Source organism: Pseudophryne corroboree, chromosome 10, assembly GCF_028390025.1.
Source record: "Pseudophryne corroboree isolate aPseCor3 chromosome 10, aPseCor3.hap2, whole genome shotgun sequence".
Taxonomy (NCBI): Eukaryota; Metazoa; Chordata; class Amphibia; order Anura; family Myobatrachidae; genus Pseudophryne; species Pseudophryne corroboree.
In genome coordinates this window covers 325,015,774-325,030,768 of record NC_086453.1, presented here as the reverse complement: position 1 = coordinate 325,030,768, position 14,995 = coordinate 325,015,774, and the positions used below count along the sequence as shown (strand labels likewise).

Here is a 14,995-nt window from a genome sequence, read left to right as displayed (position 1 = left end):
TGTATATAGGTGACAGATATAAAGTTACATTGTGAGGGAATCCAGTATACGTTCTGTCACCAGGTACCAGTGAATGGCCACATCATGTATATACTGGTGACAGATATAAAGTTACATTGTGAGGGAATCCAGTATACGTTCTGTCACCAGGTACCAGTGAATGGCCACATCATGTATATACTTATACTGGTGGTCCCCAGTCCCCACAGTGCAGCACACTGATCAGGTATTTTCAGCACACTGAGCACAGATATTTGCAGCACACTGAGCACAGATTACGGAGCTTTTCATGGAGAGAACGCTGCCACGTCCTCTCCGTTCAATCTCCAATGCACAAGTGAAAATGGCGGCGACGCGCGGCTCCTTATATAGATTACGAATCTCGCGAGAATCCGACAGCGGGATGATGACATTCGGGCGAGTTCTGGTTAACCGAGCAAGGCGGGAAGATTCGAGTATGCCTCAGAACCGTGTAAAATGGGTGAAGTTCGGTGGGGTTCGGATCCCGAGGAACCGAACCCGCTCATCTCTAATTATTACCAGTTATTTATATAGCGCACACATATTCCGCAGCGCTTTACAGAGCATATTTGGCCATTCACATCAGTCCCTGCCCCAGTGGAGCTTACACTCTATATTCCCTACTGCATGTACACACAGACACATTCACACTAGGGTTAATTTTGTTGGGAGCCAGTTGACCTACCAGTATATTTTTGGATTGTGGGAGGAAACCGGAGTACCTGGAGGAAACCCACGCAAGTACGGGGAGAATATACAAACTCCACACAGTTAGGGCCATGGCGGTAATTAAACCCATGACCTCGGTGCTGTGAGGCAGTAATGCTAACCACTACACTGTTCGTGCTGAAAATTGCCTATGTTGTAGATCTTAATCTGTTTGTTCGGTAAAATGTTTAGAGGGAATCATCGTAGTTCTTGAAAAAAAAAAAAAAATACCCCAAACGAACTGAGATCGAAGAAAACATTTAGGAGCTGTAAGGGCGGAAGTTGTCTCCTGGCCACTCGTTTTGTCACGTCCAGGTCCTTTGCACGAAGGCAACATAGACACAACCGTTCTTGAATAAGAGGTCATCTTAGGCTCATTGCTAGTAAGTCCCCTCTCTGCGGAACTCTGGTCTTTGGGATTGTAAAATCCTTCCTAAATGTTGTTTCCAAAACACATTGTTATTGTAATTGGATCTCCTTTCTCTTTAGCTGGGGAGCTTTGTGCCGCACTTAACATATTAATTATACACTTTGTTAATGTATAGCAGGTAATTTTAACACTCTTGTCTTCACTTAGTGATCACTTTGGAGACTGTAGATGTAAATGTGCGATGTCACTTAAGAGAAAAGCATGCAATTGTTATATCACATCATTTCATTAAAGATCTTCAGCAAAACAAAAAAAAAGTATTTGCAATTAAACAGAAACCACAGGACTGAGGTCCTCATTCTGATTTGGGAATAAAGTAAGAAATAGCAAGTAACTGTGCACAAGGAGAGCAAATACTGATTTATTTGCATGCAGGGTAAATATTGGCTGCTTTTGCATGTAGCCCACGTATGGTGGGCAGTTTTATTTAATTTAGCAATTTTAGATTTGAGATTGAAAACACCCCTCTCACATATTTACCTCTGCAGGGGTTACATTTGCCCCACCCTCACTCAGAGCAGCGTGGTTTTACCAAGGGGCACAGTTACTTGCTCTTTCTGACATTATTCCAAAATCAGAATCTGGCCTTAATTCTATAATGTTACCTCTGCGCATGTTTAAATAAACACTTTTTGGGGCATATTTACTGACCTTGTTTTTACTAATATTGTTTTTAGTAAAAACAATTTTTCACATTATTTTAGTATCACTCAAATGTATTAAAGAGTTTTTAGAGCAGGTTTCCTGAGCACCTGGTTCCGAGTGCATAGATGAGGTACCGTTTAGGAATATTAGTCCAGCTCACAGGCAGGTCCACTGTAGCGCTCGTTTTCCTCTGTCGCCCTCCTCTGTACTTACTCTTTTTGCAGTGGTGTTTTTAATGATTTTGGAGCCTTCTGAATAAATGATGATGATGAAAATGGCTGCCTACACTGTGTACCTGACAGGCCACTGTAATCCCAATGCTGTCCCCTGTGTGCAGCCACGAAACTACCCTCAGCCTATGTGCAGACTCCCTGCGGGGCCACTCTGTCAATGGTCGCATCACTGTAGACTCTGGCTTTGTGCTAGAGTCTGCTGCCCACGCGCAGGTCTTCGGGAACATTGTGCCCGCACCCTGTTCCCAGGGACATATCTACTGCGCGTGCGCAAATCACCAGCAAAATGGCTACCGTGCCATTTTCCCTGTGATTCATATCTGCAGCGCCAGCTGCCACGGGGCTCCAGAGAGGTAAGTATAATTATGAGTGTGGGGTGTGGGCCGCACACCCTTAACCCATTATAGATACGCCAATGCCTCATACAGACCACTCCATTCCACGAATATCGTGCCGGATCTTATTTTGACTCGCACAGTTGGAAACCCAGTTCAGCTTTTAGGCCGCCATTACCCTGAGAAGAGCTGTATTTGTGCTACCACCAGCATCTCTGTAGGCCTCATTTCATGGTTTGTTCTTATTCCTGATTTTAGGAACTGTTGGATTCTGGCGTTATTGGAGATATTGTGCACATTCAACACATGGAGCCTGTGAGTATTTAACAATGGGACTGCTTTCTTCTTAGGGACCCCAAAAACCTGACCCATGTGTAGCCCCTTATTCTATGTATAGTAATAAAGGTAAACATGGACCTATTATATACATGTTGGAACCACTAGAAAGTGTTATTAGTGCCTACAGTCATACTGTACATGCGTTTGCTTTGCATCATCATGTTTGGACTGCTGCAATGCCAGCTACCCGTGTCTCTCGGCTAAAGAACTGCACCGCTTTGCCCCCCCCATCCCCCCCCATCCCATCCAAGTCCACCCCCTCACCCCTGGAGAGGATCTGGTGAGGGGGACCTGCTCGGGGCCAGAGAAATGGATACCTAGCAACAGTCCCGTAACTAGACATTTTAGCACTGTGTGCAAGAAACTGCATCGGAGCCCCACCCCTGCATGCAAAACAGGGGCAGTGCGCGCAAAAAAACATAGTGGCGTGGCTTCGTGGGGAAGGGGTGTGGCCACAAAATAATACCAATTCCTAAAACGGTGCACAGTAGTCTCCATTATTCAAATTACGCCGCACAGAAGCACCACTACACCAGGTAGACCCTTTTACACCTTACGGCGGACAGATTCCCCTTTTTACACATTACAGCAGACAGCGTCCCCTTTTTACACATTACGGCAGACAGCGTCCCCCTTTCTACACATAACGGCAGACAGCGTGCCCTTTTTACACACATCGGCAGACAGCGTGCACTTTTTACACATAACGGCAGACAGCGTGTCCTTGTTACACATCACGTCAGGCAGATTCCCCCTTTTTATACATCACGTCAGGCAGATTCCCCCTTGTTACACATTGTGGCAGGCAGATTTCCCCTTTTTACACATCACGTCAGGCAGATTCCCTTTTTACACATTGCGGCAAAGATTCCCCCTTTTTACACATTGCGGCAGGCAGATTCCCCCTTTTTACACATTGCGGCAGGCACATTCCCCCTTTTTACACATTGCGGCAGACAGTCTCCCTTTTTGCACATGGAAAGAAAAAGAAAAAAGACAGAAAGAAAGAGAATGAATTATACTTACCCTCTCCGCTGGCTCAGGCTCCTTGGTGCAGCTTCTGATCACGATTCCCGGGCAGGAGAGAAGGAGGTGGAGGAGGGAGCCGCAGCAGCGCTGTGTTATTGGTTGAGGCGCTGCTGCTGCTGTCCCTCTGCTTCACTATAGGCTGTTCTCGGAAGACAGCCTATAGTGAAGCAGAGGGACAGCAGCAGCAGCGCCTCAACCAGTAGCAAAGCGCTGCTGCGGCTCCCTCCTCCTCCACCACCCTCCTCCTCCTTCTCCCCTGTACCGCTGCGCTCCTCTCCTCTCTGTCCGGGCGGCTGTGGGCTGTAGGCAGCGGTTGCCCACAGCACACAGCGGCATGTAATGAGTCAGTTTGATTCATTACATGCTTTGGGCCCCTGGACAGTGGCGGGCCCCAGTGCAACGCACTGGTTGCACTGGCGGTAGTTCCGCCTCTGCCTTACTGGCTGCCTGTAAGATGGTAAGTGGTATGATATACAGGCAGACAGGATGGTGGCTGTCAGTATACCAACAGTGACATCCCGTTGCGAGGCAGTGAGTCCCCCAGGTTCTATTACCTCTCTGTTGGTGGCGTGGACCCACCAACCGAGGGGGAATAAGGGGCGGTGTTGGTATGCCGGCTGTTGGCAAAATGCCGGCTGTCGGGATTCTGACATCGGTCTCCTAAACGGCAGCATTTTGACTGCATCCCCATCAGATGGCAAATCTATTTAAAGGTTGGCTTAATGACTTTCACAGCCCTACATGACCGGTGTCAGAGGTACCAGAAGCAACTTCTGATTTCTTCTGCTCCTGCTTGCTTACTTCCACCTTCAGGTCAAGGACTATAAGTGGCACCCAGAGTCTCCCGTAATTTTTTTGGGGTCGAGCTTTTAGCTTTGTGGCTTAGACTTTTTGGAACTGGCTTCCTTGCTCAGTTTGAGAGGCCTCCACTCTAGAAACTCCAGACTTATCTGCGTGCTTGGTATATCATTATGCCACTTTGTGGTGGTGTTTCCCATAGCAACCAATCCGATTATGTCTACATTTTCTAGAACACAATAGACTAATGACAGAATCTGTGGGTTTGCTACAGGCAACACAGCTTTACGTGCTATATAAAAAACTAATTATTATCATTATTATTTAGAAGCAAATATAAGCCACATCTATTATAGGTAAACCTTTGGCTCTCCAACTGGTAGGGAATGCTGGGATTTGTAGTTCCACTGCAGCCAAAGAGCCACATGTTGGCTAAGCCTGTTGTAAGTTATACCCCCCGTTTTGCCGCTGCAATAAGCCCAAGTTATTGCCAGATTAACATAGGTCACGGCTCAGTGGAAAAGAGTCCCCCAAAAAATAACCCAGTGTCCCGGGAACCCAACTCGGCCAGTGAGCAGGGTTGGACCTGGAGAGGACTCGGGTAATGGGGCAGTGTAAACAGGTGACTCAGGTTATCGGACACGGGTCCTGTAAAAAGCACAGGGAGAGCCGGATATCGGCAGATCAGAAAGACTGCATCCGTGTGCAGTGTAAATGGCGCCGACCCGGGAATAACGCAGGTCACCAGTGCGGTGTGAGCGGAGTCTGACCACGGTTGGAACAGTGTTCCAAAACATGTGTCGAACCTGGGATTTCAGTGGAAAAGGGGTATTAATAAACATCTCTTCAGAGCCCATGTTACAAAACAAACTGGGGTTCCCTGTACGCACCCTGACTAAGACGTCACACTGTACGTATCTCCGAGGTGTTTACATGACACAACTACAGAAGTGGAGAGCACAGGGCAGATCGGCTTTGTGATGCCAAACGCTTATTCCTGTACAGATGCGCCCTATTTACTGAGATGCACGTGGATTTATGAGCCAATGTGGCTTATTATCTTGTCTACCAGGAGGGTGCGATCATCCTCTTACGCCCTACAAAAATCGTCCCAGCTACTGGCAGCCTTATCCTTGTTGTTAGACTTTAATGGGAATGGCCATTTTCACACACATTTTAAACAATGTATTTAAAAAAAAAAAAAAAAAAATTCAAAGAGAAAACCTGAAAGGCAGCCGCTGGATGTTCCCGCCATCTCACAAATAACTTAAGAGCTTATTTGTCATAGAATGGAACTGAAACTCCGTCTGGTAAGAGAAAGACCTCTCAAGTTAATCAAAGCTCTTGCGTAATGAAATATAAGTGCGGCAATAATAGCAAAATGCAAGCAACGTTGGTTTTAGCAAATCTTGCAACGAAGGGGGTAATTCAGATCTGATCATAGATGTGCTAAATTTAGCACATCAATGATCAGTTACTCAGACATGCGGGGGGGGGGGGGGGGGGGGGGGGGTCAGTCCCTATTCCCCCCCCCCCCCCTTCAAAATGGTGCAAGAGCATCCTTTTGCACCCAGCAAGTAGCTACCTGCCTGTGCAGCCCCTGTTCGCCACGGCCCGCACCCACAACGGTCCGGACACGCCTGTGTTCTAACGCTGTTGGCACGCTCCCTCCCGCCCCGCGACCGCCTCTGCCTGTCAATCAGTCAGAGGCGATTGCAGCCTGCAGATGCTGTTAGCATCTCACTGGACTCCCGGGGATTCAGATTGCGATCGCTGCCGCTATAATTTTCTAAAAGACAATAGAGAGAGGATACACAGCATGTGATTGGTTGCTATGGGTAACCTCACCAATTCTCTATTTTAGAAGCTTTAGTAAATTTACCCCTAAGTGTTATCCGGCTGTTTGCTGACCAGCTGTCTCTTTATACCGATGTACAGGTTGGGCATTGGCACTTTGCTCACTCGTTTGTGCGAGGGAACTGGAGGAATGAGGAGGAGAGCACGTTCTCCCTGCTGGCAAAGTCCTGCCATGACATTGACCTGATCTGTTACTGGATGGGGAAGCAGAGGTATCACCTATATCTTATGTTTTTATCTGACTGGTTAGGGGTCTGGGTGGCCCTAGGTACAACAGTAATGGCCGCTCCCCACCACCCAATTCTGTTATTTTCATTGTTTGGCTATAACACTCATCTGATGATTGGCAGTTTAACATAATATAATAAAATAAGCCATGAGCTATGCTATTTAGCATATTTTTAATTATGTATACTGTATATATTTACTGGGATCCGGATTGAAAGTCGACAGTAACTAGGTCGACAATGTCTAGGTCTACCACTATTGGTCGACAATAACTAGGTCGACAGGGTGTCTAGGTCGACAGGGTCTTTGGGTCGACATGTTCTAGGTCGACGGGTCAAAAGGTCGACATGAGTTTTTCACAAATTTTTTTCTTTTTTTGAACCTTTTCATACTTAACGATCCACGTGGACTACGATTGGAACGGTAACCTGTGCCGAGCGAAGCGGTAGTGGAGCGAAGGCACCATGCCCGAAGCATGGCGAGCGAAGCGGTGCACTATTTGGGGTTCCCGGTCACTCTACGAAGAAAACGACACCAAAATAACATTAAAAACTCATGTCGACCTTTTGACCTGTCGACCTAGAACATGTCGACCTAAAGACCCTGTCGACCTAGTTACTGTCGACCAATAGTGGTCGACCTAGACATTGTCGACCTAGTTACTGTCGACTTTCAATACCACACCCATATTTACTAAGTGTAGCAGCTTACAGGGGCAGTCAGAGCATGTCCTACCTGTCCACACTCCATTCAAGATGGTGTATAGTATAGTGGAAATATTTTGTAGTTACTGGTAAATGGCAGACTGACGGCAATAGTAGGAGTGTCCAAGTGCCGCCTCCCAGCACAGGCTCCCCTAACCATGTGCCTTATGTTCATTAATTGCTGCATACGTAGTTGTATGGATCTAACCATGGCGAACCTAGCATTCCAGCCCATGTGGATGTTATGATAGTCATACGGGCATTTGGCCCCAGATTTTCACGTTGTAAGATCACAAAATAGTTATCATGCAGCCCCCCAGTCAAATCCACCACTGCATGTGAGACTGCACTGGCTTCACTGTGACTGGCAGTGACTTCCTATTGGAAGTCCTACCTGCCAGTTACCCGCAGCACAGGCCGTCTTATTGGCACTTGTTTCCTTCCTCTGGGACTGCCAAACCGAGCAGCTATTAGCAGAGCACTGGCTTCCTGTAGGAAGCCTCTCCCTGTTGATCGTCAGCCCTACCCAGCTTCTATGGGCTGCTACCCATGCAGTCCATAGAAGTCGGGAGTTTGAAGATGCGCAGTCAAGCTGCGGTTTGTGCACATGCCCCGGTCCTGGCGCCTGTCAGTTCCATTGTACAGGTGCAGGGACATGGCTGACAGCCAGGGACCAGTACAGCACGTCACGCAGAGGGGATGAGGCAGCACAGCCAGCGGCAGCCCCATCCACCGCCCAAGTCAGAGCCGCCATTGTTTATGATCCACAAAATCTGTAGGGTGATTATCGCATGTTGATAAATACAGTCAGGAGGTGACCCACTAGTTGCTTGTGTGTGGGTGCCCTAATTTACCCCAGTAACACCAGCAGTATCTCCTAGTCACTCAGTCTGTGTGCAGGATGTCACAAACTTGGGCCACCAAGCAACAGGGGAACGACATGTCTGTGAAATTGACTTAAACGGTCCTAATTTGAAATATGAAAGCCATATTAGGGGGTATGGAAAACCCCAGCCCCATTGTGATGTATATCACGGTTTACCAGGGGATTTACCAGCTGCATGGTGAATCTGGCAGAAGAGGACATCCCAGGGTGGGATGTGATATGATCATTTCCGTTCTGGAACCCCCTCTGTGACTTGGAACAGCCCACTGGTGGTGAGACCCCCTGACCAGTCACCATAAATATTGTGATGCAGCTGAGGATGTCCATTATATACCTGTTGTAAACTTGTGAGCAGGGCCCTCCTTCCTCTCTGTGTGTCTGTATTATGCAGTGTTAAATGTTTATAAATGCAGATATATTTGATTTATTATTGTGCATTTCTGGTGCTTTCCTTCACTGTCAAAGACTGTAGAAACAAATCCTATAGGTTTTTTATTTGAGGGGGATGAGAGAAGATGCAGAATTTTAGGGCTCACCGCTCAGTACTCCATCATGAGAGAGGACCACGGACACATCATTTGTTCAGGACATTGGTATTTTTTTTTTTAATGACCGAAATGATAACATTTTTATATTAATAAAGAGGACAGGGTATTGGCAGTTGCTTTGGCTTGACCCGTAATTAAACTTCTATATCTCCTATACAGATGTGTCAAGGTGTCATCATTCGGAACACTGTCCCACTTTACTAAGGAGAACAAGGTGTGTGTAGATGAATGACTGTTCCCTTTATGTAATGTAAATGATCTTCCAGTGCTGTGCTTAGGGCTGTAATGATCTTCCAGTGCTGTGCACAGGGTTGTAATGATCTTCCAGTGCTGGGCACAGGGCTGTAATGATCTTCCAGTGCTGGGCACAGGGCTGTAATGATCTTCCAGTGCTGGGCACAGGGCTGTAATGATCTTCCAGTGCTGGGCACAGGGCTGTAATGATCTTCCAGTGCTGGGCACAGGGCTGTAATGATCTTCCAGTGCTGGGCACAGGGCTGTAATGATCTTCCAGTGCTGGGCACGGGGCTGTAATGATCTTCCAGTGCTGGGCACGGGGCTGTAATGATCTTCCAGTGCTGGGCACGGGGCTATAATGATCTTCCACTGCTGGGCACGGGGCTGTAATGATCTTCCACTGCTGGGCACGGGGCTGTAATGATCTTCCACTGCTGGGCACGGGGCTGTAATGATCTTCCACTGCTGGGCACGGGGCTGTAATGATCTTCCACTGCTGGGCACGGGGCTGTAATGATCTTCCAGTGCTGGGCACGGGGCTGTAATGATCTTCCACTGCTGGGCACAGGGCTGTAATGATCTTCCACTGCTGTGCACGGGGCTGTAATGATCTTCCAGTGCTGTGTACGGGGCTGTAATGATCTTCCAGTGCTGGGCACAGGGCTGTAATGATCTTCCACTGCTGTGCACGGGGCTGTAATGATCTTCCAGTGCTGTGTACGGGGCTGTAATGATCTTCCAGTGCTGTGTACAGGGCTGTATTTACCATTGCTCTACACTGGCACGGGCGTAGGGCAGCAAAGTTTAGATGGCAGCAGTGCAATTGCTTTAAATATATTTGTGTAATTGATTTTCGATTTCCCCTTTTGCTTGTTGACACATGAAGATTAGAGCTACTACTGTATTTCTTTTCTTATAATTTCTTTTCTTATAATGTAATCAAACATAATGAAACATTTATGTGTAGTGGTTCCTTGAATATATTTTATACTGGAGATTCTGGAAAGTTATTCCCACTATGTAACTGAATTTATACCCCTTTCAGACCACCATCTATGAACACGGGTTATTGGCACATGATCGCACATAACCCATGTTCAGGTGCGGTCTGAAAGGTGCCAGGGTTGAAATACAGTGTCGAGTGACCCAATATTTCATCCCTGGTCACGAGCAGGGTTGAACCCGTATTCAACCCGGCTCGCTGTGCGGTGTGAACGGGAGCCGGATCGATGCGACCCGTTTCGCATTCATTGCGCGTGCATGGGCGGTGCTTGGATATGATGTGATTTCCAAGCACCGCCCCCGCCGCGTCCCTTAGTGCCTAAGGTGGGTTGCACTCTAGGAGCTCCCTTGTCAGGCTCCCAGGTGCGACCCACCACAGGCGGTCTGAAAGTGGCTGCTTTGACCTGGGAACCCCCTCCCTTCTTCCTACTTTGGTGTTGATGTCCATATTGTATCCATTACGCACAATGGAGGTACCCGCATGGTTCAATTAAGAAATCAATGAGAATGAAATCAGTTATTGCATAACATAGATTGGAATTGGACATACAAAATATTTTATAGTAAAGTTATTTTTCTATTTAGCCCAAAGATGCCAGCAGCCGCTGCTTAGACTGCGCTGTGGAGGAAGCCTGTCCGTATTCAGCGCAGAAGGTATATCTGAGGAACGCTCATCAGGTGCGTACAAGGAAACTGGGATTTAACTCTAATCAAACTCCATTACATGGTGTAATTTCAGTGTTTTTTTATGCATATCTCACAAGATAACAGCATGGTTTTAATGGTCCTATTAGTTGGGATAGATTATTCTTATGTTTAATAATGATCTATTCCTGTCCTAATGTGGGGTCATCTTATATTCCGTATCGAATCAAGGTACAGTATATGCTGATGGTGCTCTGTGTGAGTCAGAGAAGTGTTATATTGTTTACATACCATAAAGCTAGTTAATAAATGTGAAAGTTGCATATTCAGTATACAGTGTAATTAAATACAAACGCAAATAAAAACTATATTACACACAACTATAAAAATTATTTGTGATATTACTTCCTGCAGTCATCCAAATGGAAATGTCAGATAAGTAGTGTGATTACATGGTTGCAACTTGATATAATATAACCTCATCCTTGTGTAAGCCACGCCTTATTTGTGTCCGATGGGACCCACCCAACACCGGAACCTTTGTCTCACCAGTGTTCCGTTTCAAACAGCTGGAATTCATCCTCTTGTGGATGTGCTTGGCAGACGTTCATAACCATCATTGAGCCTCTGACGTGAAATACTGTAGATAGTTATGTGACACATGCATAGTGCGCTAACCTTGACCAGGACACTATGGCTGTATTGTGTGTGTGTGTGTGTGTGTGTGTGGTGTGGTGGGACTAGTGCTGGTTGGGCATTATAGCAGAGGGACCAGTGCTGCATGTCTCCTATGCCTGTAATGGAAACTATAAGGAACCCCATGCTCTTTGTCTCTGGCCACAGGCAACTCTTTATCGTGTCGACTTTTTCTGGTGCATTTGCGGCAAGTTGCAGCCTGGCTGACTTTTACATCTGGCAGCTTGTATCTTTAACATTTGAAAAACCAGGATGGCGTCTTATCAGGCTTGTTTTAATCTGGTAGGTTACTGACAACTTTGAGACCATTCAGTGTTATATGTTGCAATGTGCAACTCTGGGGATTGGAAGAATTGCACCAGTTCTTCAAACTCAGAGGCTATTCTATTCCCGCCATCCCAGAAGTCCCTGAACGTGCCCAGTACGAACAGTATAAGAAGAAATAGCTTCCAGAGTTAATGAGCTCCGCCGTCAATGTTCGATAGGTTACCCCATCTGCAATTAACCATCAATGGTGAGCTAGGCTATACGCAGAGGGATCCCCGCACATGCATGTAGCGGGGCCAACGCTCCCCATCGGGGAAGAGCTACCAATGTATCACAGTCAGCTGTTCTCGTGGATGGTGAAAACACTCACCATGACCACCATGCATTTGATGGTTGCTAACCACTGATGGTTGATGGCCACCCCTAGACTGTGTCATCTGTGTTGTGGCTAATCTTACATTATCCCATGTACTAATTAGAGAAACAAGCAGGAGCATCTTATAAGAGGAGAGGTCCATGTACAGTCTACATCATGGGTCTTCAACCTGTGGCCCTCCAGCAGTTGTGGAATTACACATCCCAGCATGCCCTGCCACAGTTTTGCTATTACGGCATCTTAAGACTGAGGCAGGGCATGCTAGGATGTGTAGTTTCGCAGCAGCTGGAGGGCCGCAGGTTGAAGACCCATTGTCTACATGGAAGATCCCTCCTGGCGACGCTGCATGCACAGTGTGGACTCTGCCAAAGCCGACTGCCATGCTTATAGCTCTAGGAAAATGATGCCGGCAATCTTTTAAGCAGGAGATATTGTATGTGGGAGCCGCAAGTTAAGTTTATGGACCTGATTCAGAGATGAATGCAAATAAGGAGATTTATGGTAAGACTTACCATTGTTGAATCTCTTTCTGCGAGGTATACTGGATTCCACAGGGAATAACATGGGGGTGTAGAGTTGGATCTTGATCTGAGGCACCAACAGGCTAAAGCTTTGACTGTTCCCAGGATGCACTGCACCGCCTCCTCTAAAGCCCCGCCTCCAGGCACTGGAGCTCAGTTTTGTTAACCAGTCCAATGCAGTAGCAGGTAAAAGAGACGGCAGATGTTGGTCACATAGAGCCACATTCTCACGACAGGAGAAGGGACCAGCGGCTAATGCCATACAAACCCAAAGAAGCTAAGTACGTCAGGGTGGGCGCCCTGTGGAAACCAGAGTACCTTGCAGAAAGAGATTTAACAATGGTAAGTCTTACCATAAATCTCCTTTTCTGCAGCGGGGTACACTGTGTTCCACAGGGAATACATTATGTCCTAAAGCAGTTCCTCAAGGGAGCGGATGAACTTTAGCGGGCACAAGAACCCGGCATCCAAAGGAAGCATCCTGGGAGGCGGAAGTATCAAAGGCATAGAAACTAATGTTCAATGAGGACCACGAAGCCACATTGCACAATTGATCAGCGGACGCGCCTCGGCGGGCCGCCCAAGAAGCTCCAACAGACCGAGTAGAATGAGCTTTGATAGCCTGGGAGTCCAGCCTGCGCATGTGCAATCACCATTCTAATCCATCTGGCCAAGTGAAAACCAAAAAGTACAAAAAGGGAATCTGACCTCCTGATAGAGGCAGTCCTTTCCACATATATATGGAGAGCTCGTACCACATCCAAAGATCGCTCTTTGGACGACAAACCAGAAGAAATGAAGGCCGGAACCACAATCTCCTGATTAAGGTGAAAAGATGATACCACCTTAGGCATATAACCTGGGCGAGTTCTAAGAACTGCCCGGTCACGGTGAAAAATCAGAAAGGGTGGACAACAGGACAAAGCGCCTAAGCTCGACACCCTCCTGGCAGAGGCAATAGCCAACAGAAAAATTACCTTAAGCGTAAGGCATTTAAGGTCCACAGACTCAAGAGGCTCGAACGGAGACTCTTGAAGGGCATTCAGAACAACAGACAGATCCCATGGAGCCACAGGAGGGACATAGGGGGGCTGAATCCGTAAAACACCCTGAGTGAAAGTATGAACGTCTGGAAGAGACGCAATTTTCCTCTGAAACCATACCAACAAGGCAGAAATATGAACCTTGAGGGAGGCTAAATGAAGGCCCAAGTCCAGGCCTTGTTGTAGAAAAGCCAAAAGTCAGGAAATCCTGAAAGTATAGGCATCATAGTTCTTACTGGCACACCAGGTGAAGTAAGAATTCCAGACATTGTAATAAATCCGAGCTGAAGCCGGTTTATGGGCTTTCAGCATAGTTTGAATGACCGCCTCAGAGAAACCTTTGGCTCTCAGGAGTGATGCTTCAAGAGCCACGCCGTCAAAGCCAGTCTGGCCAGGTCCGGGTAGATACAAGGGTCCTGAACGAGGAAGTCTGGGCGTTGAGGAAGTAGAAGAGGATGCTCTATCGAGATAACCTGCAGGTCGGAGAACCAATGCCGTCTGGGCCACGCAGGAGCAACTAGAAGTAGTATTCCTCCTCCTTGCTTGAACTTCCTTATTACCCTGGGCAGGAGTGACACCGGAGGGAATACGTTCCATGGAATTGCCAGTGCATCCACGAACGCTGCTTGAGGATCCCTTGTCCTTGATCCTAAGACCGGAACCTTGTGGTTGTGTCGAGACGCCATTAGGTCTACATCTGGTAGGCCCCACTTGTCCACTAGGAGTTGAAAGACTTCTGGATGAAGACTCCACTCTCCGGCGTGCACGTCCTGACGACTGAGGAAGTCCGCGTCCCAGTTAAGGACTCCCGGAATGAACACTGCCGATATTGCTGGCAGATGGCGTTCCACCCATTGAAGTATTTTTGACACTTCCATCATTGCCATGCGGCTTCGAGTGCCGCCTTGATGATTTATGTGAGCCACTGTGGTGGCATTGTCTGATTGTACTTGAACAGGCCTGTTCTGTACTAGAGGCAGAGCCAGTGTCAACGCATTGAACACTGCCCGCAATTCCAGAATGTTTATCGGGAGGAGAGATTCCTCCCCGGTCCACCGACCCTGGAGAGAGTGTTGCTCCAACACCGCGCCCCAACCTCACAGACTGGCGTCCATTGTCAGGAGGTCCCAGTTGGAGATCCAGAAGGGACGGCCCCTGGTCAACTGTTGGTCCTTTAGCCACCAGCTTAGTGACAGATGAACCTCCGGAGTCAAGGAGATCATTTGAGATTTGATCCTGTGAGGCAGGCTGATCCACTTGGAGAGGATTAACCGTTGCAGAGGGTGGGAATGAAATTGAGCGTACTTTACCATGTCGAAGGCCGACACCATGAGTCCCAGTACTTGCATCGCCGAGTGTATGGACACTCTCTGGCGAGAGAGGAAGTATCTGATTTTGTCCTGAAGCTTCAGGACTTTCTCTGGAGACAAGAACAATCTTTGGTTGT

At 47.5% G+C, this 14,995-nt stretch overlaps 1 protein-coding gene across 7 annotated transcripts in view; it reads left to right on the top strand.

Moving 5' to 3' along the window:
• Positions 1-14,995, top strand: part of LOC134966647 (scyllo-inositol 2-dehydrogenase (NADP(+)) IolW-like) — a 455,266-nt gene that overhangs the window by 247,517 nt on the left and 192,754 nt on the right. For all 7 annotated transcript variants that reach the window (XM_063943552.1, XM_063943551.1, XM_063943553.1 and 4 more), the window contains 4 exons: positions 2,631-2,687; positions 6,477-6,607; positions 8,921-8,975; positions 10,586-10,678. In XM_063943552.1, coding sequence (XP_063799622.1) covers positions 2,631-2,687; positions 6,477-6,607; positions 8,921-8,975; positions 10,586-10,678 — 336 coding nt within the window. The remainder of the gene's footprint in view (positions 1-2,630; positions 2,688-6,476; positions 6,608-8,920; positions 8,976-10,585; positions 10,679-14,995) is intronic.